Here is a 24,026-nt window from a genome sequence, read left to right as displayed (position 1 = left end):
CACACTATTCAGCTGTCTTTCCAGTTCCCTTACCAGTCACAATGATGAGTATGAATACAGTACTTAAAATAAATTGCTCAAAGTTTTCACTTCAGTCTTGTCTCATGTAACCAGAATAAATCCTTCTTAATGCTCATACAAAAATACTTAATGGGACAGATTTCCATTGTTTCTGTACCTGTACATTTGGCATCTCAAGAACCAGCTCAAGTTAACGAGCTTCATGTAGTAATGAGAAAGCTGGAAATAAAGCAAGACACAATCATGTTACAACAAAGTGAAGAATTAAGATCTGGATAACATATGCCTGGATGGAATCAGCAGTCAATCAGAATGACAAATTCTGCATGGTTTCAAATTAAAGGATTTTAATGGACTCTTGAAACTTAAGATACAGAAATACAGTTGCAGCCAGGGTTCAGTTCCAAATGTATTTCCAGGTAACAGTACTAATATCTAGGTTTCTAAGGCTGTAATTGAGAAGGTGAAGTGTGCTTACAGCTTTTTTTTTTAGTTTCATTTTTCTGAGGATAAAATTTTCCCAAAGTTCTTTAATCTTCATCTTTTTATTTTCAAGCTATGTTTTACTTCAGGTAAATGTCTTTCTTTGGTTTTTATCCTAGTAGTAGATTAAAAAAAAAAAGTAGGAAAAATAATTTGTGAACACATAACCATTATTTCTCTTGACTATGCTTACAAGCCAGGTGGTAAATCTGGAGTTTGTATACACGCAAATGAAGCATTTCAGAGCATGACATCCTTTCCTCTCACATATGCCACAATCAGCTGTCGGTTTCACCATGGACATTTTCCATGTGCACTTTGAGGTAGTCATTTCTAGTAAATTTCTTGTGGCAAAGCTGGCATTCTGCCATCGGTCGATTGGGGTTGTGAGTCAGCTTGTGTCGGATCAGCATCTTCTTCAGGCTGAAGGACAGATCACAAACCTAAGGCAGTGAAGACAAGACAGAAAAAAGAAGCCTTAAAATTTCAAGCATGTATAGAACCCCTTATGTTCTATCACTGAGGCCACGGCCACAAAGAACTGCAATACTTAATAAATGAGCTGGTCTTTGGAAGAATAAATGCTTCAGAAAGCACCTTACTCTATCTGGTATATTTCAGTGTCATACAATAACACTGGTACCACAAGCATGGGGGCTGGTAAAGGATAAAGATGTAGTCTATCTGTATATCAACACAATAGGTGTCCCAGTTATATTGTATTGTGTGTGGGTTTGGTTCGCAGTTGGGTTTTTTTTAACCTATTATTCTATCTGGGATGCAGTAATTCAGCTTCATATGAAGTATTTCCTTCCTGACTTCCAGAATGACATCTGCATGTTCCTAAAAAATCAGTTCAACTTGCTCAGCTACAAGGAGGGAGGAGTGAGAAAAAAAGAAGCTCTTGAGGACTGCAAGAAAGGTTAATAATTATTATAGAAGACTCTGCCATGCTAAAAACATCACTTGTATCCAAAATAATTTTTCCCAAACAAGAACACTGCATGTGCGGTTGCAATCAAATAGTTTTGAATTTATCACACGATCAAGTACTTTTATATAGCAAATGTAACTCTCCAACCTCTTTCAGACCCAAGCAAGTCACCCTTTTGTTATGTGATGAGGAATATCACCTACAGCATCCACTGGTGAGGTCTTAATACTGCTTTTGCCAAATATCATTTTCTGTTCCTCTTCCACACAGCACCAAAAGTGAACTCATAATATTTATCTAATTGTAACAACATGCTTGCTCACAAGACTCAACGTGTTAGAAGTATCATATACTTGTAAACACATGTTTCTTGGAAGCCAGGAAGCCAATCAAGGATATACACACATACAAGGTACATATGTGATCTCTGTATCTCACACACCTTTCTTAATTTTTAAAGTAAACAGTTTCTAACAGAGTCCTAAACTACATTTTTTTCACTTACAATGCTCATGTAACTAGTATAATGTGTCCTGATGTTCCTTCAGGGCTCTAGCATGTTCTACTACCTAACTTCTTCAAAAAGAACATGGAAAGCACAGGATCATATGCTATAATACATCTTGTGCTATACTTATGCACAAAAGTTTTGGTTTCTGGGATTTTTTTAAGAGTCTGCTTCAGATTTCAAGTTTATAAGTAAGACTGACATTTTAGAGATTTACAACCATGCCTGCTAATGTGCACCTGAAATCTAATCAATCTCTTCAAAATGATCAAAGTTCTGATCAAGTAGGGAGGATTGAAGAGACTGACATTTGAAAGTAAGTGTAGGGTCAACTAAAGGCAGAGTGGAGGGAAACACTGTACTGGAAAGAAACCAGGACAGGCAGTACCCTGACCTTTCTGCCCTGAAAGAATGATCTGTGGTCTCTGAGGCAACTGAAGTTCAGTTAGCCTTCCAGTTAAAAATAGGCTGGTCTTCAGATTTATTAGGGGGAAAAAAAAATATTTCTATTTTCATACCTCAGTTATTTTCACTTTCCTTTGTGATAAATATTAGAATTTTCACCTTAAAATAGGAATATTCAATTTCTGCTATCATCAGTAGATATGTGAGCATTGAGTCCTTGAGTTCTGAAAATGCTTTTGATGACAGAAATAAACACAAAAATAAACTGTAGCACCTTCACCAAACAGTTTTGTTTTTTTTTTTCAATAGCCAAACATTTCCTTTTTCAGTTCTTTGGCATTGAAAGCAATTCCTGTTTGTAAATGCAAATGTACTAAGAAACAAAGAAAACTCTGACAGAAAATGTTCTTTAATATGTTATCAATCTGTAATTTGTTAAATGTATATATATACTTAGAGAGCTGAATAGCTTCTATGACTGCTTCTAATGCCAGGTAGGAAACAGGAGCAAACAACTCTCCTACAACTTCTGTCTTTCAGGATGGCTTCATGTATGATTACAGTTATGGATATGCTAATAAATAAAAACACAGCCTGTTTTTCACCTTTAAAGGATTCTTAGTAGGTCTGGGCATTGTCTTACGGACTTTGCCAATTACTTTAATGGGTAAGGCTATGCAGTAATATTACTACTCCCTTAAACCATCCAATGGGAACAGGGAAAAAAAATCCAGAAAATAGTAACAAAAATTATTATGAACATGGGAAAAAAATCATGGGAAGTGCTGGAAAGAGAGAAAACTTCACAGGAGTTGACTAAGAAGGAACATGGCACATGTACAGAGACCAATGAATGGAATAGCTATTAACCGCTTCTGTTAATGAAAGAACTAAAAGACAGGTATTGAAATTCCATTACAGTAACCTGACATACACTATCCTTCCCAAAATCCACAGTTAAGAATTTGTGGAAGTTGTGCCATAAATTACCACTCAAGTCATAATAACAAAAATAATGAGCACACCTACAGCTATCTGTAGCAGGACAAAAAATTGTAGGTGAGAATATCTGAGGGTAAAAAGTACTGGGGAGCCAACAACAAATGTCTCCCATAGGTACATTTTTCTATAACTGCCCACTACTGGTTTTCCTGTAACTTCTGCTGAAACATCTGGTAACATGCAATGTGAGAGCTCTGGAGTAATGGTCTTTTCTGCATAACATTTTCTATGTCCCCAGCACCTGTGTAACTGGAGTACACATGAAATAAGGAGTAACTATTGAAAACAAAACTTTCGACACTCTCAAAGTGTGTATTAAGCAGCACACCATGACAGGCACCTGGACAACTGAAAAGGGATGAATGAATTGTAGAAGCATCTGCTGTTTATGTCCAAACCCCCAAAAGTCATCAATCTCTGCAATGTGCAGCTGGCAGAAAACTAGTGCTAAAGCGTAATTTTTTGTGAAACATGGCAGTAATTTAATTTAAAATATTAAAATAATCTCTAGTAAATGAAGGCATATATATAAAAATTCTCAGAGAAGGACTAGGTTTAGATACAGATTATAGCTGTTTCTAGACATACTATGGTTAGGAAAATACAGTTCTATATCTAATAGTGAGGAAAAGTGAAGGAATAGTTGAAGCAGAAAAGTATGTTTTCATATCGCTCCTATTTTCGATTAAAGAAAAAAAAAAAGAATAAAATAGAACCATCAGCCCAAACTGATCTCAAAAAGCACACTATAAATCCAAGACCAGTGAATTTCGGATCTACAGTGTGAGAAAAATTGCATTTACACTGCAAACTGGCCAACAGCTAATACACAGTACAGAAGTCTGAAAAAGTTACTGACAGTGATTTGGAATTAGAAAAATCCTCAGGGTCCAACCAAGAGCCAGGCTGAGATTATCCCAAAAGAATACAGAAAATCCCCTGACTTGCAGACATCAGCAAAATACTGCAGGCAAAATTTTTCATACATTTTATTCTTCATGAAATGCCACCAGATTATTTAGTAAAAGATCAATTAACAGACCCTTGTGAGTTTCATGCCAAGTAGTTATTCTAATTTTGCATCTAATATTAAAATTTATGAACAAATTTACAGCTGTTCAGACTGAGTGACCTAAGATATAACTGAAAGCTGGTGGTTCACTTGTGACTAGCTCATTAAGAGCTAGTATCACAAAACAAAGCACCAGTTCTATATCCTGATACCCTCCAAATCCTTGAGCAACAACTTACCTTCTGGCTTTTGCTAATTCTCAACATTTTTTTCCAAAAGTCTCTGCACACTCAGCCTCCCCACCTACCTTCCAAAAAGTTGTGAGATACGTTGTATACACAGTGGGATATGCTGAATGAAAGGGACTTGACAGTCATCTATGAACTGTTATATAATATGCTGCATTTCAGTAAGCATATACAACATCCATGCTTTCTTCAATGAACAATTAAGAAAAAAAACAGATGTTGAAAATATCAGACCAGATTTCAGTAAACAGAAACTGGAAATTCCGAACTTGTATTTGTGCCATCCAACATCAGAAGCATTCAGATTACATGTAATGAATTAAATACCTTTTCCTGTATAAACTAATCCCCAAATATTAATCTGTCATACAACGTGTACAGGAACCTAACCTGCATGAATTTGTAACTTGCAACATCGAAATTGCATTAATGGTGAAAATAACTCTTACGGGATCCAAAACCATAAAATAACAGGGTGTACAAAGCTTCTGGCAGGTGGAGAAGGTACATAAAATTTCCTGAATGGTCTTTTCTTTAGTTAGACAATCAAAGACTCTGTGAAGTGTAACTTTATGCCACAGCCAATAGGTGCAAGGCTACAGTCTCACTGCAAGTAAGTCCTGGTGCTGCACTGAAGTCAAGAAGACAAAGGGACAGACTCACATCACACTGAAATGGCTTCTCTCCGGTGTGGGTTCTCATGTGCTCATCTAGGCCACGCTTCTGACTGAAAGCCTTATTACACTCTGAACACTGGTATGGTTTTTCCTGTATGAAATGACAACAGTGAGTGAAAGTGAGTAAAAGCAGAGCCCAAGTCATTAAAGAAGTGAAATTCCATCCCGAATGGTGCAAGTTTTATGTTCTCTCTAAGGGATTATAGTCAGTGAAAACAACAGAAAACCACTTTCAAATGATTAAGGTAAAGCTGGGAAAGCCATGGCCTGACAGTTTCCACTTTAACACCCACTTATGAATTAATTATCTGTTCCAGTCTTTCAAAACCAGCCATTTTGGGAACCTGTTTTTTGGAATGTGAAAGGTACAGACACATTAAATTCCAAGGTACTTTCCTTTATCGTCCACAAAAGCTTAAAGACAAGATAACTATAAAAACCTCAGGTTTGTTAGCATGTTTCCAAACAGTGAAAGAAGGGAGGAGAGGAAGAAGGGATACAAAGAAACCATGTGGTAGAGAAAAACTAATTTGAAAAGTGGTGACAGAAGGTTGATCACATATTCATTGCAGAATCTCAAAAGAAGCGCAGATGGCAACCAAGCCATCTGTATTTTTATTATAACTATTGGTTAGCAGCTACTGTAATACATGATGCTATAAAAGTTGCAAGCTCACTATCCTCAAATAGATGTATGTACGGAAAACCACTTCTATAAGGCTTTTCTTCCGTAAAGTTCTTCCTTAATATATAAAATTATATAAGGTATAACTCCTCATTTATTCCACTAAAGTGATAAAAGAACAGTATGGAAAACAATATTTAAATAAATCAGTTAAATGTAAAAGTTAGTATTATGGCACTGCACATTTCCTCATTAAAATTTTGATATCCTAGAAGCACCTTTATTTTTGAATCAATCACACTTCTTTCATTCTTTTTTTTTTTTCCTGTGGCCTCTAATTCTGCATTGCTTAAGTTCTAAAGATGCGTATTTTAGGCAATGATGTAATTGTTTAGTAAAATCTTAAATTTTACTAAATTCAGTTGAAACCAAGACTGAAAAATCAATAAGTAATAAAAATGCCAAGCCTATGAATTAAAAAATAATAGGCGGCAATCTTAATGGTCCTTTGGGAGATAACATGGGATCCAAGGATAAGTGAGAATGAACAACTCATCTTAGGTGTTGAAGCTACAAAGTGAAAAAATTCTCTGGTTATTAATTACTGTTCTCAGCTTGTAGGGGAAAATCAGGTCTCCATATCTTGATGAATTCTGCCAGGTACTCAGCATAAACCGTACACATAATACAATGGACTACAAACCACTGTTGTTTTGGGTATGTCCCAGGCTCTCTCTTTAGTAGGGTGGGGTTTTGCAGATCCAGAGACTGCAGTGCGGGTGAACACTGGGTTATGGAGTACCCTCCCATGAGGTTTCCTAGAAAAGGCAGCGTCACAGACATAAACTTCTCATCTTGTAGTAGCAGGAGTCCTTGACCTCACTGAAACCTAAGTAGTGTACACAGGAAAAAGCATTTCTCCAGCAGTTTCAATTTCAGACATGAGTAAATCATGAGACAAAGTATATTTCAGCATGATGCAAGACAAATCTTTATACTGACAGAGGCTGATTACATGGTGCCCAACTGCATAATCAAACTGGCCTAAAGGGAAGCCGCTAATGAGCTTTTCTGTGCAAGATTCTCCCTACACATCTTTATCATCTTTGTGGTTTTTTAATCATTATCTTTTTGTAATTTCCATGATTCTTCAGTATGGAGTAAAACATAACAAATTACCTAAAAGATATCTGAGCTGATCTTAAAACATCATCACCTAGACCAAAAAATTCATATCTCAGGGAATTCTGCTAGACTGACTAAAGACATCATGGAGCAGGTTTGTAATTTTTAAGGAAATGTATGAATATACAATAATGATATGCAAATATGTACAGCGGGTTTCGGCAACACCCCCCTTAATTGATTTTCCATTGTGGTTAACATAAACTGCATTTTCTGTGAGTTCTTTGAAAACAGCCTTTCTCTCTGTACGTTGCTCCACAGAAAGCACACAAAGTACATGATGTGTACATCTTCAACACCTATGAAAACATTCATTATTGCAAACTGTACCAGGTGTACTTCCTCCTCTTTATCATCTTGTTCTTCCGGTATTATTATGATTGATTATGTTATTGATTTCAGAGTGAAGTGGACTTCAGGATTCCATTTTGGAGGAACAGCCATTCTAAACTCTGTAAAGCTGAAATCACAAACCTGGGCTGTAGTATCTTTCCCAAAGTTATATTTGCCTATTTTTATTATTCCCTATGGCCAAAAAGGGTATATCTAACCACTTCCTTGGCATCTGTATTCAAATTCACATATGTTGTGCCGGAAACACATCCAAATCTATCTTTGATCTAATTTTATATTCCTTACATCTGTATATTCCAGTGACTTCAGCAGACACAATTCTGATTCACATTAGCTGCTCCTCCCCTAAGCTAAGCTACCCTTCATTCACATCTGTGTCCATTTCAGTAAAATCAGTAGTCTTTTCCAGAGCAAAACCTGGCCTTACCTCTCCAGAGAAAAAGACTTATTTGTCGGTTTTGAAGAAGACATCATTCTCAGATAATAATTTCTTCAAAACAAAACATTCTGTGCTTTTCCTTTCCCCTCTCTCACTTCCTCCCCTCATAACAAATTTCCACTGCACAATACTTGGAGAAGGCAACATTTGTAAATGGGAAAGATGATGCTGGCTTGGCATAAGCACCACTGCTCTAAATGCAAACAGAAAATAAACCCAAACAGATAAAACCCACAGCAGTAAGTATGAAAGAAAGTTAATGACACCACAGAAGAACAATAGGAACCAGTGATAAGATTAGAAGAAAGTTGGACAAATTTAAAAAATCAAGCGAAGGGAAAAATCTGCTAAGTGTCAACAATTAGGTCATTGGGAAGGCCATTTAAGTCTGACCTCAAAGGAGTTAGCAACTGCTAGTACTATAAATCTACCTTCTGTTCAAAAAGCATCTGCAAGGCCGTGACTATGGTGGCAGCAAAACCGAAGGATTACATGTTTTCTTTTATTGGTGACATAAATGAGGAAGGGAGCAGGGACAGTGAGGAAGACAGGATGTAGCTGATACTGCAGTGATTTAATATTACGTTTTAAAGTACATCAGATACAAATAAGAAATATGTAGATCAGGATTTTTAACACTGCTGCTTCTAAAAAAAAGGAAAGCCAAGGAGAACTCAAATGGGACTTGGTATTCTGGAAGGTGCTTTGCCATAAGGTTGGTATACTAACTTAGAAGCTCCCATCTCTGGCTATTTTCACTTCACTGCATTAAAACTGAGAGGAATTCAACATTTTAATAAATATGACAAATAAAACAGCATCTGCAATATACACTTCATCTGTCTGTGGATAGATGAATCATAAATGACTACCTTGGATTCTATGCATACTGTGCTTTGCCTTAGAAAGACATCAGAACACAACATATTCTCAAGGCCATTTGACAGCACCTTTAACAGATTGATAGAACGCGTACAGAGTATCCTGCAATCACAGCAGATGGACATACTTAAATCCAGAATATCTGAACTGCTAACTGTTGCTGTAGTTGACCGTATCTCACTTAAGAAAATATAGCATTATATATATTAGCTTAGCACCACTGCATGTGTTTTTTTCTGCATACCTGGTAAAATTGATTACACAGGTAAAACATGAATTACTTCGGTAGGAGTATCTCCAAATAACCTTTTAAATCTGAATTTAGAACTATTATGTGAGCTCAACAGCAAGAGCAAGAAAAACATTAGCTACTACTATAATCCAATAAATCATAGCTCAAGATTCAAATAAATGCGAGTTAATAACAGTTGTAGTAACTCTTTCCAAGGAGGCAGGAGCAAATTAAAACTGGGCTGAACCTACACTCAGGAGAACTTATTCTCTACTTTTTTTTTTTTTAGATTAATTATTGATTTCCTACAGTGATTGCAGACTTAAACTACTCAGAAAGTCAACTTGTTGACTGCACAAATGTTAATCAATAAACCTTTTTAACACTTAGGTTTTAACTGACATACAGAGTACACTTAAAATCACACAGCTGTGATCTAATCTCTCTTAAGATCATTTTTTTATCCTACTGAATTCAGCAGATTTAATTCTGATATACTTGAGAATTTCACATATTGCACGTTTGTACTTTTAGATCATGTTCATACATCTAAGCACACATCTAATTAGAACTGCTAGCATCTTGGGGTAAGACATACTGATGATGTTAAATTTCACATGACTATCAACTTGATGTATCTGCATTTTCTATATGCTGAAAACAGAATATTCAAAGAAGTTCAGAAAAACAAGGAAAAGCACATCGAATCATATATTACTTGTAAACATACACACTTGTGACAAGTGTGAAAATTGCTAGGCATGAGGTGATGATACAGGACAGAAAAGATAAATAATTTTTTTTTTTTTCTTTTTTCCTCTGGAGACTTACGGAGACCGTGTAACAAGACAAATTTGGGGACAAACATGATACATTTGGGAAAAAAAAGAAAAAAATTGTAAGGCCCAGTACATACATGAAGATTCCTGGTAAAGCCTGATTAAGCCTGAAAAGGTCTCAACCTAAACCCCTCAGAAAACAGTAGGTATGGAATTTTTCTTGGGTGAGATTTATTCTCACAACAGGAAACACAGAGCTCAAGAAAAATACCAGCCTGTGTTTTTTGATAGCGCAATATTTTAAAATACATAGCCCATCCTTTAGCTTACTAAATTTTCTTTCTCCTTGTTTTTAATTTCTTTCATTATTCTAAAACAAAGAGCTTTTCTTTGCTCCCAAAGAGAAAGTCTTACAATGCCATGTACATGAGATGCAGGTACAATAACATCTGCTTTCAAACCTTATATGGGGAATTTGAAAATATTTGTATTACTCTTAAGGAATATTATCACATGTATTTGCATTATCGCTTGAACACAGGGTTAGAAAAAAAATCCTTTTGAAAAAAATCTTCAAAAATGGAAAAATGTGGCCCAGAATGAACAAACATGACAAGCCAGACAACATTAAAATACACTAGTCAGGCTTGCTGCTGCCAAGAGCTAACTGCTCCAATAGAGTCCTGGAAATCTTATAGCTTTGCCAACTGAAACTGCAGAAAGACAGTGGTGCTCCCCACTTACAGTCCAGGATGACAGTGACAAATACTTCAGGAAGCGTTACCTAAAGGGCACCTTAGGCACTGAGGCAATGATGCTGAGTTTATGTGTATTTCATATAAACCCTTTGCTTTGTGTGTTTTAAACCTTTTCCTAATATCAGTAAAACTTTGTTTCAATTATTACTAGTTATTAATGTTGATGTATCCCTCAAATCACACTCAGGAGCTCTCTAGCCAGTTGCATATGACAGGGATCATCCTCCCCCAAAACTCCACCTGAATGTGAACAGAAAGAAGGTTCAAGGCTCCAACAGCCTGAAAAGCATGACCTCAGGAAAAGAGTCCAGTCAAAGGCAGCCTAAAACAGGGCTCATGATGCACAGCCCATATGCAACCTGCAATCTAACTTGTACTCACTCGCTAACAGCAAAGCTCTACCAAAAGTTAAACAGAACAGTGACGAATGAGTAACAGAAGTCCTAAAGAATTGGACAGATCTCTCTGCTTGGTCTAGAAACCCCCCAAAGCCAGTATCAGAAAATGCTGGGGGCCAGACCAAGTGAGTAATTCTTTACAAGAAAACCTGTTAGATAGCAGCTGTGGTAAAACCTCTGAACCTCAGCAAATTCCAGTGTCAATGCACAGGTTTCTTCTACATTTGAGTGATCAGTAGTATTACTATCAATGAAGTGGTGACATGCAATGTATCATTCAATTCTTTTAAAAAGACCAACTTTCATCTTAACTGAAGGGCTGGGAATTAAGTATAATGCAGTAAGAAAGACAGTAAAGCTCCTAGTGAAGCAAGGGTGGCTTATGTAGCTAATGCTTAGTTACATTTAGAATCATAGAATGGTTAGGGTTGGAAAGGACCTTAAGATCATTGAGTTCCAACCCCCCTGCCGTGGGCAGGGACACCTCACACTAAAACATGTCACCCAAGGCTCTGTCCAACCTGGCCTTGAACACCGCCAGAGATGGAGCATGCACAACTTCCCTGGGCAACCCCTTCCAGTGCCTCAACACCCTCATAGTAAACAATGTCTTCCTTATATCCAATCTAAACTTCCCCTGTTTAAGTTCTAACCCGTTACCCCTTGTCCCACCACGTTTCTGTGATGCCTATTATATCATACCCCCGTAGATGTGCACACATCTCTAATTCCTTGTTTGTTGCCCATGCTATGGGTGTTTGTATAGAGGCATCTGAGCCGAGCTTCTAATGAAGCCAGCTCATTGGCTGGAGCAGCTGGAATCTCTCTACATTGCTCTGAGCATTTATTGTAGGTGCTGGCAACTGACTGGGTGTGTTCAGATGGAATGATGCCCCCCTCGCCCAACACATCTACTTTAAAGCTACCTTGACCAGTCTGGCAAGCCTCCTACCAAAACTGCTCTCCCCACAGACCAGCTCCACCAGCCTCCAGTAGACCTGGCCTACTAAATTGAGTCCCATGTTCTAGATACCCAAACCCCTGACTATGGCACCACCACTCTAATCATTTATTAACCTGGCCAATCCTCCTAGCCTTTTTAAGGAGAATTCACAAAAAGACTATCTGAGCTCCAGAGCCCTTAACCACCTCTCCCAGGGCTCTGTAGTCCTTCTTTATGTTCTATCTATATCACTAACACCCACACGGATTAGTAGAAGTGGGTAATAGTCAGTGGGACTTACTATAGCAGGCAGCCTCTCTGCAACATCCCTGACCCATGCCCTGGGTAGGCAACACACCTACCTTGAGACTGGGTCAGGCTGACATCTAGGTGCCTCTGCTCCTTTCAAAGTAGTTCCCTACTACTACGACCAGACACTTTTTCCTGGTAGCACTAGTAGTGATCTTCTTTACCAGTGCATCAGCTGGCTGTTTATGGTGCTAGTGTTTTTCCTCATTAGCCCCCTGCAGGACAGCAAAGCGGTTCTGGGTGGGAACAATAGATTTAGGAGGAAGCCCCTTGCTTTTAATTGTCCTCTTCCTCCTTTTTTTTTTTTTTTCTTGTTACTATTTTCCAGCTTTCTGGGTTAACGGTCTCCTTCTTTCCTCCATCTCAGCCCTAAAAAAAGGACTAATCTGATTAATGTCAGAAAAAAACACCATCAGTGATACTTTCTGTTAGGTCATCACCACTAGCAACACATACCCTGATGAGAAGGGAGGCTAAGGCACTTCAGATCACAGATGGTGTGAGTTAATGAAGTCCAGTTTCATACTTCAGTGTGAAAAATGGGCAAGAACTAACAAGATGCTCTCTTAGTAATTGGGAGGGGTTTGGAAGTTACAGCAAGTGGCTCACCCACAGACAGGCCTACTTAAACTTGCATTAAAGACTTGCCTACTAAGACTTGCATTATATTACTAAAATAATGTTGACACAGGAAGACAAAGGCTGATGAGAATTTCCAACTCTACACAAATAGTAGGGACTTGAATCTTACAATGATTAAAACTCAATAAACAATCACTTTACAAGTACTTTTCCTCACTTTAGAAGTAAAAGCCTTAAAAAATATATATTTCCAGTAACTGGAGCAGACACAGAAACATTCCTGCTGAAACAATTCAGACAGGATTCAGTAAATGCACATAAAAAGTCACTTTCATTAGAAATGACTGATGGTTTTGTTCGAAAAGTCCTCAATTCAGTTTTGGGAGCTTTGAAAAAATACTATCTGAAATTCTTGCAATAAAGCTTGTAATGAAAATAAAACCACACATCTTAACTGAAATGATGTCAGAAGAAAAAAAAAAGGATTATTTGTTCAAAAGTTGTAGCATATGCAATTAGTTGGACCTTACGAAACCATTAACTTCCCCTTTTCCACAGTAGATCTACCTATTTGCAACCTACAATCTTTAAAACTGTTTCTTTGGGGTTTTTCAAACCACCGAAATAACGAATCTTCCTCAGATTTAGTGATGAAGGGTTTATTTAAATCAGCTATGATGAATATTCAACAGATGCTGATCTGCTCTTGGAAAAAGAACCAAAAAAAAACCCCAAACATTTTCAATCTATGAGTAAAAGATGATCATCAGTCAAGATTGCAAAAAAAAAAAAAAAAAAAAAGTAAGTTAAAATACAGCTGCAGTGGGATTAAAACCTTCTGTATTCTGTACACAAACACAGATTCCACAGGCAAGGAAACCAGAGCACTGGCAGAGTCGTCACCCTCAGAGAGATGTTTGGGAACTCACTCATGTCTCACCAATAGGGAAATATTGAAAAAAATTCAAAATTCAATCAACACCACATCTTATTTCATTACACACTGTCATGTGCATAGAGGACTATATTTAGTACCCAGTATAATTGGGGAGGGGGGGAGAGGCATAGCATAGTATGATGTTTCTAGAACACATGACCCTCGTTAAAACTTTCTGAAGCCCAAATACCTCCTGAGAAACAGAACAAGGGAAATTATGTCACAATCGTCAATACTGTTCTTGCATCTTTTTTCCAATATTTATCTTAATACTCTTTTGAGTTGAAAAAAAATAATAGAGGGTGTTGTTTAAAGTTCCAAATGAGTGCTTTGGAAAGGCTGTTTAGCTCAGGATCTGGATAAGGACAGTTTTCTTTTTGTACTGTCTCAGCAGGAAGCTGAAACACTGACTTCAAGACAAGGATCTCTACAGGAGACTGCCTAGCTTCCACACCTATTGTGACTTACAACTATTCCCATGAAATTCATAAATAAAACTCAGAATTAACTCAAGGTTGGCTGTCATGTTTTAAACCCATCTGGTAGCTTAGCACCACCCAGCCTCTAGCTCATTCACCATGTCCCCCTTCCCCAGGCAGGATAGGGAGGAGAATCAAAAGAACTGTAAACCCCATGGGCTGAGATAAGAACAGTCCAGTAGCTAAAGTATAATACAAAACTACTACTACTAATATTGATAATAATGATAAGGGAAATAACAAGGGAAGAAAATATAAAACCAGCTACTAGGAGAAAAATAAACTCTATCCCAGCCAAAATCAGCACACTAATTCTTGCATATACTGCATCAGGCCTTAGGTCCTTAGCTTCTAAGGCTATCTTTATACTGAAGACATTTTCATGACAGCAGACCATAGACTCGTAGAATAGTTAGGGTTGGAAAACACCTTAAGATCATCCAGTTCCAACCCTCCGCCATGGGCAGATCATGTCGCTCAAGGCTCTGTCCAGCCTGGCCTTGAACACTGCCAAGGATGGAGCATTTGCCACTTTCTTGGGTAATCTGTGCCAGTGCCTCACCACCCTCACAGTAAAGAACTTCTTCCTTATATCTAACCTGAACTTCCCCTGTTTAAGTTTTAACCCATCACCTCTTGTCCTATCCCTACAATTTCCCTAATTTCTCTATGTTTAAAATATTATCTTGGCAACACACAATTTGAGCATTACAGCCAGCAGCCTTTCACCACCAGAAACTGTTTTTTTTAAACTATAAAAATTACATGTATCTGTTATACCTTCCAAATAAAAATATGAAATATTCAAACCATGTGATGAAAAAACATTTGCAAATGGCTTCTACTCTTTCTGTTTTCCATCACCGCCACGTATTTAACTGAAATAAACTGTAACTAAAGTACCATTTTCAGAAGTAATGAAAACATCAATTTGTGTGACAATAACTCTGGACACCTATCAATGATCATATTTCCAAATATTAACAGTTATATTGCAGTAACATACAATAATTTCTCTACATGTTAAAGCTCAAACTGCATAGTATTATGTCAGGCACTGAATAAAGCCTTAGGAAAGAGCTGAAGTTTACTGCTCTGTGAAGGTCAGAAGTACGCGTGTACTTCCTCAAAGCTGATACAGCATGTAAATTGATTCATCAAGAACTTTAATGAGTTCCTCATTTATGCATAGTTTTCTTATGCTGTTGTATTTCTTCTTAAGAAAAAAAAAAATCAAACAAACCCCAAACACATCTACTTTCATAGAAAAAAATCAGTGCTCAGGTGACATTTTAATATTAGGTGGTTGGTATTTTTTACTCCTTACATTGTCACTATGGGTTTTGGCTTACCTTCTCTGTTTACTCCAGAGTGAGGTGACACCTATGGCCACCCAGGCTGTACTCAGTTTAGCAGCTGCCAGGCCTTAATGAACTTTCTAAAATTATTTTTCCAGCAGCCTTCCCTGATCCACAGGGTCATGTTTGGCATTTAATCCCACTGGTAAAATGTATCTAGATTTAATCACTACAATGACATTTTCCTTGTTGAATGTTATATCATTACTTTTATGATACTTCACAATTTGTCTGACTAAAAGACCAGACTCTTTTTCCAGGGTATTCACACAAGAATAGCCCTTGATGAAGAGTGCTATGATGATGTTATTTCCATATTGCTAGGTTCAGCTGACACAAAAGTGCCTTCTTGGTTTATGTATCTTGTTAATTTTCTTTGAATAATTATTTTGCATGCAAGAATAAATTTATAAATAAAATTTATATGTAGGAAAAGGTAAGAAAAGGCATAGCCAACATCCTCACAGTGCAGAGATTTCACCTTTAGCTAGCACTTTTGTGTTCAAAGAAACTTCAAGGCAGACAATCTTCAAAAAGTATTATAGAACCTACCTACTCAGTAGCTGTTTCTCTACTGAAAGGGCTGGTTTTGTTTCCTGATCCTGTACGATAGCTTTGTAGATTTTTCTTATTTTCTCAACACTCTTACTAAGTTAAAAATTATGCATAAGCAACACCAAACACACAAGAATGAATTCAGAATTTTTAATGTCTCGTAATGAAATCCTGAATGTCAACCACTACATTTCTGACAAGCATCAACCTACTACAAACATAAATCTTCATATTCCTGCCAACCACACAATTGCTCTCGTAAATAATAGGATTTGCTGATTTTATTCCAACACTATGACAAATCAAGGAAAAAATAAACTCGCACCATTTCAGAGCAGCTCTTGTACTACTCCTCCTACTCAGAGCCTTGTAGAACATACACAGTAATGAAATTTCTTCTGGTGCAAAACCAGTAATACAGTACAGTAACAACAGAAAAGTACTTTATAGCACTTTTTAAAGTTATTATACATAGCTGCAAAGAAGAAGAAACAACATATAATATGGGACTAGTCTGCTCACAATGAACCACCAGGAAGCGCTCCACAAACTACTAATTACTTCTAAGCTAATGTTTGGCCTAAAACTTTATCTAGCACCTCCAGTTAATACCCTCAAATCCTATGTAGAATGGTAGAAAATTAAGCAAACAGTTTTGATCTTATCTCCACTTATTTAGAAAACTATTCTGTGCACAGATTTGAATATGGAGACTAGGTAATTAACTATCATCCTTCCTGTTCCCTAACAGACAAACTTTCACTGTTTGGCATTAAGACTGCCTTGACTCTTTTAAGCGGTAACAGCTCCCAAGGGATTACTAGTAAAAGCTACAGGTTTCTTTCAACTTTTTGTTTGTTTTCTTATGGTGGATGGGGAGGCCAGAGGCAGGTAGCATATGGAATGCTAGACCAGCTTAACTTCACCTGGACATCTCCCTTTACTAAGGGAATTCACATCTGGCTGACTGAAGACAGCTATCCAACTCTATGCTGGCTGAGTGGGGCCAAGATCTCACTTTTATCCTCTAGTAAATACATATACATTACAAGGCTTTTCCTTAAAACAGGGAACCTCTGTGCTGAGACTAAAGGCTCAAAAATAATCCTGGAGACATCTGCAATTTGCCTGTTATTTTACCTTCAGTTAAATAAAATTTAAATACAGTGAATTTGCAGCTTAATATTTGTCATCCATTAGAAAAGTACAAGCTCTAAAAAGCTCACAGTGACTGGATTTTAAAGAGATGGCAAGAATCAAAACACTGGATATTGAAGTTTCAAGAACTTTACAGAATTATTTACTCAGTAAACGATCACAAACATTATATTAGATCTATAAGAACCACAGGTTAAAGGAAGAAGTTTGTACTGATATTATTCAACATGCAAGAAATCAAAGACAGAAAAAACAGAAGGTCAGTAAGGGAGTTGTAATTATAATCAAACAGTGAAACACTTAAATCTTTGCCTCTTATGATACACCTGTAAGTATAAAACATCTTGGTTGGTACAGCCTTATCTCTACAAAAAACTAATTATTTACTTTTAGCTACATGATTCATAGACAACCCTCAAGTAACCATAAAAACTAAGCTACACGTACCCTTGTGTGGGTGCGAATATGCATCTTCAATCCATCATTCTTGCTGAAAGCTTTGTCACAGTAAGGACACTGGTAAGGACGCTCACCTGAAAACAAGAAACACATCAGAGTCCATAAATATCGCCTCAGTATATGAAGGCCTTACAGCACGGTTGTCAAAGTGAGGTAATTTTTCTGACCTTGTCTTCACACTCAGTTCAAACAAGAAAAGATCTAAGCGTAATGAAAATTACATATAAAGGTCCACCTGAGCATGATACAGGGCTGAGTCAAAATATTCCTTTGCTGCTTGATTTTTTTCTAGCAATATATGAATACACACATTTACCCTTGGGGGGTAAAAAGAAAAAAAAAAAAAGCAAAAACCAACAAAACCAACACCTACTGCCCTTGCTCAAACGACATTCTACAGTGATTTACACGTGGTCACTTTAATGTTCAGGCATTAACTGCTCCCAAATATTTTTTCTATTTCACATATGGTCCTCTGGGTGTCAGGATCCCAATGAAATAAAAAATCTACTCTTTTTTAATGCTGTGTTAGAACCTAGTTAATCAAAAGTCTCTGCAATTTTTGTATCACGATTTATGACTGAAATGGAAACAGAATGCTCTTAGCATCTTCCTTGCAGCATCCCGTATCTTAAAGGTATTTTGTTTAATGCTTCATTAAACTGGTGTCATTTCGCATCAATCTTCCCAAACTCACATTAACGAAATCTGCATACTCAGCTGTTCAGAATCAAAAAGTGAAGAGTTTCTAAACTAACTCCATAATTTGGAAGAAGTAATAAAGCTTTATCATTCCCTAAGGGCATTTTAATTTTCAACTTCTAGGCAACACAGTGGAATCTGAGTCTATTACCTCCTCTACCTGTACACAACACTTTAAAAGCAAATATTAGGTTGTTTCTACAACACAACCACAGTTCAACAAACTAAGGACAAAATAACTATTTTTCTATTAATAAAACAGGATTTCTTATACACAATCATAATGCTGAAGGTGTAACAAACCTTTATTTGAAAATATGAGTTAAGCAAAGCCTATTCCACTAAGTTAACGCACTGCTTTCCACTCGCAAAACAAGCTTTGTATGTATAGAGAGATTAAACATAGTACAAATGGCAAAAATTAACATACTCAATCCTGGAAAACAGGTGAGAATAAATACATTTTACAATTAATTCCCGCTCCCTCCCCCACATATTTCACTGATATGCCAAAGACCAGTGTGCAAGACAGTGCCAGTAACAGAAAAAAGCTTTTAAAGCTCCACAGTGCCTAATGATGACTTGAGGGAAGGAAGCCTCATCCCAGCTCATCTTTCCTCCACATGAGGTATTCCTCTATGACTGCCCAGAGGGAAGATACTGGATGTTTTATTTTTTTGGGAACAAGAAGTCAAAGGATCACAAAATGTATTTAATGGAGACAGCTTACAGAAACAGCTCTTCAGAGGGACTGACTCCAAATACACTACAATACCGATAGCCACTGTTGTGCATAAAATCTCCATATAGTCCCAAGTTGTGTAGAGATTTGACGGCAGCTGAGATTAAGCATCTTAGTTAAATAATCATCTAAAGAAAAAAAATCACCCCTATTTAGTAGATACACTATCTTTCTCTTGTGTATTTTACTCCTGTTTAGACAGCTCAGTTAATGACAGTAGCAAGACACTGTGTAGAAAAGTACTTGTGAAATACAAGTATTTTTCTCTCTTATATTCTGCCATCTCTCAGAAAGCACAGTTGTATGAATTTGGCTTTTGTGGTTGTTTTTTTTTTTTTAGAACAACAGCAACAATCACTGCGTTATAGCTGTGCTTTCACTAAGCAGTTTGAAATATGATACTCTCTCTCATGACCCTTGATGTCTTTAATCCATGCTTCCAAAATTCAAACACTCCAGCAGTTGGCAGTACTCAAATAGTTAACTAATTCAGCTGACATTTTTATGTTTTAGGGCTTTTGAATGCAGAAGCTAAAGCTTTCAGCAGTTTGTAAGCAGATGAGCGTTGACAGGTAGGAGTTGTGCCCCTCCTCCATTTCCCCCCAATCCCGGAGTCTCTTTAAAGAGAAAAACTTTTGCTTTCAAAGATGGCGTATTTTGAGTTTGCCTGAAATGGATTAACTGCATCCTTCAGAACTTAGCCATGGAGACCATGGTATTGATGAGTATGGTCTTAAAAGCTTTTAGCAGATGCCAGTAGAGGGCAACAGTATGACTGCATATCAAAATTCTACACCTGAAAAAGTCTGGCTTCAAGCAGCTGTTATGTACTGTAAATTTTCAAGGCTTCACTGTTCCAAAATAACAAGTTTACTATGTAACACAGACTGAGACTCCCACTTGACATTGATGGCTGGTGACATCCTGTTTTTCTAAATTACAGAATCAATTTCTTATGCACTAGTACATTAATAATTGCCAATAAAACAACTTAAGAGATCTTTTCTAGTGATTTTACTGTTGCTTTATTTTATGTTATTTTGTTTCACCTAATCTTTGTAGCCTGTATGTCCAAAATATCTGTACGTGCCCTTGCACTTGCATAAGCAACTGTTTACCCTGTGCACATCTTTTAACTGTGTAACTTACCTTCTACCTCAGAGTTTTAAAGATTATACAAAATTAACCATGGGCTATTAAAAAAAAAAATCTGTGCTCTTGCAATAGCCGAGTTTATAGAAAAAAATTTTTAGTCTCTCTGTAAGCAGTCCAAAGATGAGTTTGTGCCACTGTGTAAAAAATATATGAATATTTATAATGGCTTTCAATAAAAAATAACTTTTATTTAAAAATTAATCTATGAACAAGAGTCAAGATTCCTCTTCATTTTACATCAGCCATGTAAAAATATAACATGTGATTTTAACTAGCTGTTCTGAATCCCAGTGAAATTAAGGATAAATGAAAGCTAGCGGTAATTACTCTTCAAAAGTGATCTCTGTTGCCTGAGAACTGAAAGATCTATCCTCACTCAATGCATCTTTTTCACTATTTACTGTATCAGGAACCTAGGCAATTAATTCAGATTAGATGCCTGAATTTATGGACAGCAGATTTTGGCAAGATTATCACAATCCTACTTACTAACTACTTTGTATCTGGCAAAAATTAACTTCTTGCTTCTTCAGAACTAGACTAGGCAAAAATTATTCATGCTACCAGTCAGTTGCTTGTAATAATGATCCCAGGAACAGATTTGCCACTGAGGCTACTGGGAAGCAGGTGTTCCCCAAGAGAAGTCTTAGACATTATCCCACTTTGAGTCATGTGAGACAAATGGGAGCAGTGGATCCTGTCTCTAATACTGCGAAATGCAAATGGCATAAGATGACAACAGAGAAAAAACAGATCTGAAATAACAAATGCTAAATATATTCTTCCCCCACAGCAAGATTTGCTGAAGTGCCCTGTTTCATACAGAACTATTGCAAGTGTCCACAAATGAGAAGGTTTTGTGATTCAACAAAGTTTAGAATTGTCACTAAGAAAATTTGGAAAGCAAGTGTGATGTGATAAAAGTTCCTTGGAAAGTGACATCATATATCAGTGCTTTCATGTTCATCTGCAATCAAGCAAAGGCCACAAAAACTCAATTATAAGCACTGGAATATTAAATTTCAGATCAACTCACACACAGTAAATACTTGGAGATTTCCAGATGTAAAACTTCTCTGATCAGAAAAGGAATGGATCTGTTACTAGGAGAAGAAAGGAATGGCAAAGATAAGCAAACAACATTAGTGTTGCAGGTCATGTATCTCTATTTCTCTTGTCCTTACAAAAAGGAGCTATTAAGCATCACAATGACCGGAAGCTATTTTCCCTATGACAAACCATTTCTTCTTGGATTTACTGCTAGAAGCATGCTTAGGAGATACAGTCTCAACATGGAATACCATCATAGTAAGAGGGGGTACGTCAGAGATGAAGTTGTTAATGTCGATTAACAGTTATGCCATTTGCACTCTGCTTTTTATATAAACATATATATATATTAAATATGTATAACTATATAACATAAAGATCTTTATGTTTAAAGACAGTGATAAATCCTTATCAGGGGATAACTGAAGCAAATCAGTGCACCATTTTTTTTACTATAATGCCTTTTCATTTCAGTCAATAGTAGAGTTAAGTTTTCCAAGGTATTATTTCACAAAGTGAGGGTTATCAGCTGTTTTTTCCTAGATTTGATTTATATACAAAAATATGGAGAATGGGGTGGGAAGATCTTTTAACTTCTAAATACACTACCAAGCCTTAATCCTAACATTCCACATTACGAAAATATCTGAAAAAAGCCCTGGCCTTCTATATTACTGTTTGCAACGCTGCCATTAAACCACAACAGAGACTATGATCTGCACTTTTCACTAAAACATTGCATCAGGCTTTCTACTTTAGTACAGTATCAAAATCCAGTAGGCATATGAAATACATCTTAATTTGAGACCTTGTCCAGTCAACATGACCAGAAGTAATGTTGTGAATGCAAAAATGACTAAGAACAACTGCTATAATTAAAATACCAGTACACTCAAGTAAGCCAGACATAATAAATGCTATGTTCACCCTCAAGTTACAGCTGACTGTCATGTCACTGATGACCAACAACTAACTCCTCAACATATTAATGGTACTTCCATATAAATAACCCTAAATAAATAATCCTTGGATAAACTGCAGTGGATTTAATATAATTCAAAGTCTAGACATTCTACTTCCAGATTTTTCTATGAACAAAAAAACCCAGCTTTTAATATAATAAAAATAAATTTTAACCCTAATACAAGGATTACAGAAAACAATTCCATGATTGAAAACCATATGGGATTTTGGTCTGAAAATATGTCATGACAGAACTGGTATCTTTTTTTTCCTCAAGTGTGTAAATCTCTAGCTTGAGATCACAACACCTACTTGACCTTAATGTACCATAACAAGTTAAACACAATATTCTTCCATCCCTGTTCAGTGAGTTCAGCACCCAGATTTCCAAACTCAGATACGCCTGTGAGAGAAACAATTAAGAAACAAAATGAAATACACATTTCCTCATCAAGATCTCAGTGGCTATAGCCAGACACATCATAAAGACTCTGAGACATGGTAATTCAAATTAGTCATATGTGTTGCTGTTTTCACACTGTATTTTGCATTCCCTGTAGGCAGTTTAGCCACAAAAACAGCTAATTACAAAATCAGGTGGAAACATAATATAAACCCCAGTGTTAGCAATTACTTTGAAACAGTGACCTCAAGTTAAATCTACCAAGTAAGTAAGTTAGAGGTGGCAAATGTAATCCCATCAAATGAGACAAATGAAACATGCAATAGTAGAAATAGCCCTAATCTGAAGACACTGCAACAAAACTGTCGGAAGAGATCAGCAAACTGAAAAAGGCAGAGAGATGTTCAACAGCACGCTCAAGTACACGTTTGATGAACAACTATATTTGGTTTTGGCAGCAGCCTCACGGAGCTCTTTCAAACCATATACAGACATTACTTCTATTTGATTCTGTTAAATCTGGAGTCATACTTACTTTTGCCATTCCCATGGGGCTTGCTTGTTCACTTGCGTACAATGTTATATGTATGTCAGCCACCACGTACAAATCCCCTGGCTTTCTGTCTTCATTGGAACTAAACTACCGTAATTAAGGAACGAAGAATTTGAATTATGCTGTGAAATTATCAAGGTGGAGGTGTTGTATTTTTAATATGTCTATGCTTGGTGTATTGGGGTATTTAGCACCACTGGTCTAGGCCAACACTCATCAATATCAGAAAAAGACTTAAGAGAGACTGCGCTGAACATCAGATCACGCGCAGTGTATGCAGCTTAAAAGGAATGGCTTTCTAAAAAAGAATTGATATAACGTGATCCCTCAGAATCTTCCACAGACCATTTACCACCTTCTAGAATCAGCTCCTTTTCACGTGTTGAATTACGTAGTACAAAAATTAGAAGATTATTTTTTAAAAGAATAAACACATATATGAGAGTATTATTTTAAAATGTCAATTTTCAGGAAAAAAAATATCCTCTTTAAAGACATAACTGGGGTCGGGTAGAGGGCAAAAAGAGGCTCCAGCATCGACCAACTGTGGAAGAAAGACAACAGTTCACCTGGGGAGGAATTCAGAGGCAAGTGGGCCATCTGGATCACACATGCAACACTCCATACCAGATGATCAACAGGGCAGCCCAGAATGGGAATTGCAAGCAGCTTTGTTTTAGTCAGAGATAATCTGGGGTGATGACAGCATTCAACAGCAAGTAAGGATGGGCAAAAG

At 36.8% G+C, this 24,026-nt stretch overlaps 1 protein-coding gene across 1 annotated transcript in view; it reads right to left on the bottom strand.

Annotated features, from left to right (window-relative positions):
• Positions 1-518: 518 nt before the first annotated feature.
• The window catches only part of PRDM5 (PR/SET domain 5), an 86,982-nt gene continuing 63,474 nt past the window's right edge, over positions 519-24,026 (bottom strand). Inside the window, exons 14-16 of the mRNA XM_061372117.1 lie at positions 17,711-17,796; positions 5,277-5,381; positions 519-947 (exon numbers count right to left, since the gene is read on the bottom strand). Coding sequence (XP_061228101.1) covers positions 783-947; positions 5,277-5,381; positions 17,711-17,796 — 356 coding nt within the window. The 3' untranslated portion in view covers positions 519-782. The remainder of the gene's footprint in view (positions 948-5,276; positions 5,382-17,710; positions 17,797-24,026) is intronic.

Source organism: Neopsephotus bourkii, unplaced genomic scaffold (assembly GCF_033783945.1).
Source record: "Neopsephotus bourkii isolate Nb327-2 ecotype Australia unplaced genomic scaffold, CSIRO-AGI_Nbou_v1 NB_1598, whole genome shotgun sequence".
NCBI lineage: Eukaryota > Metazoa > Chordata > Aves > Psittaciformes > Psittacidae > Neopsephotus > Neopsephotus bourkii.
Note: the sequence above shows the minus strand (reverse complement) of the source record. Positions and strands in the feature narration are given on the sequence as shown.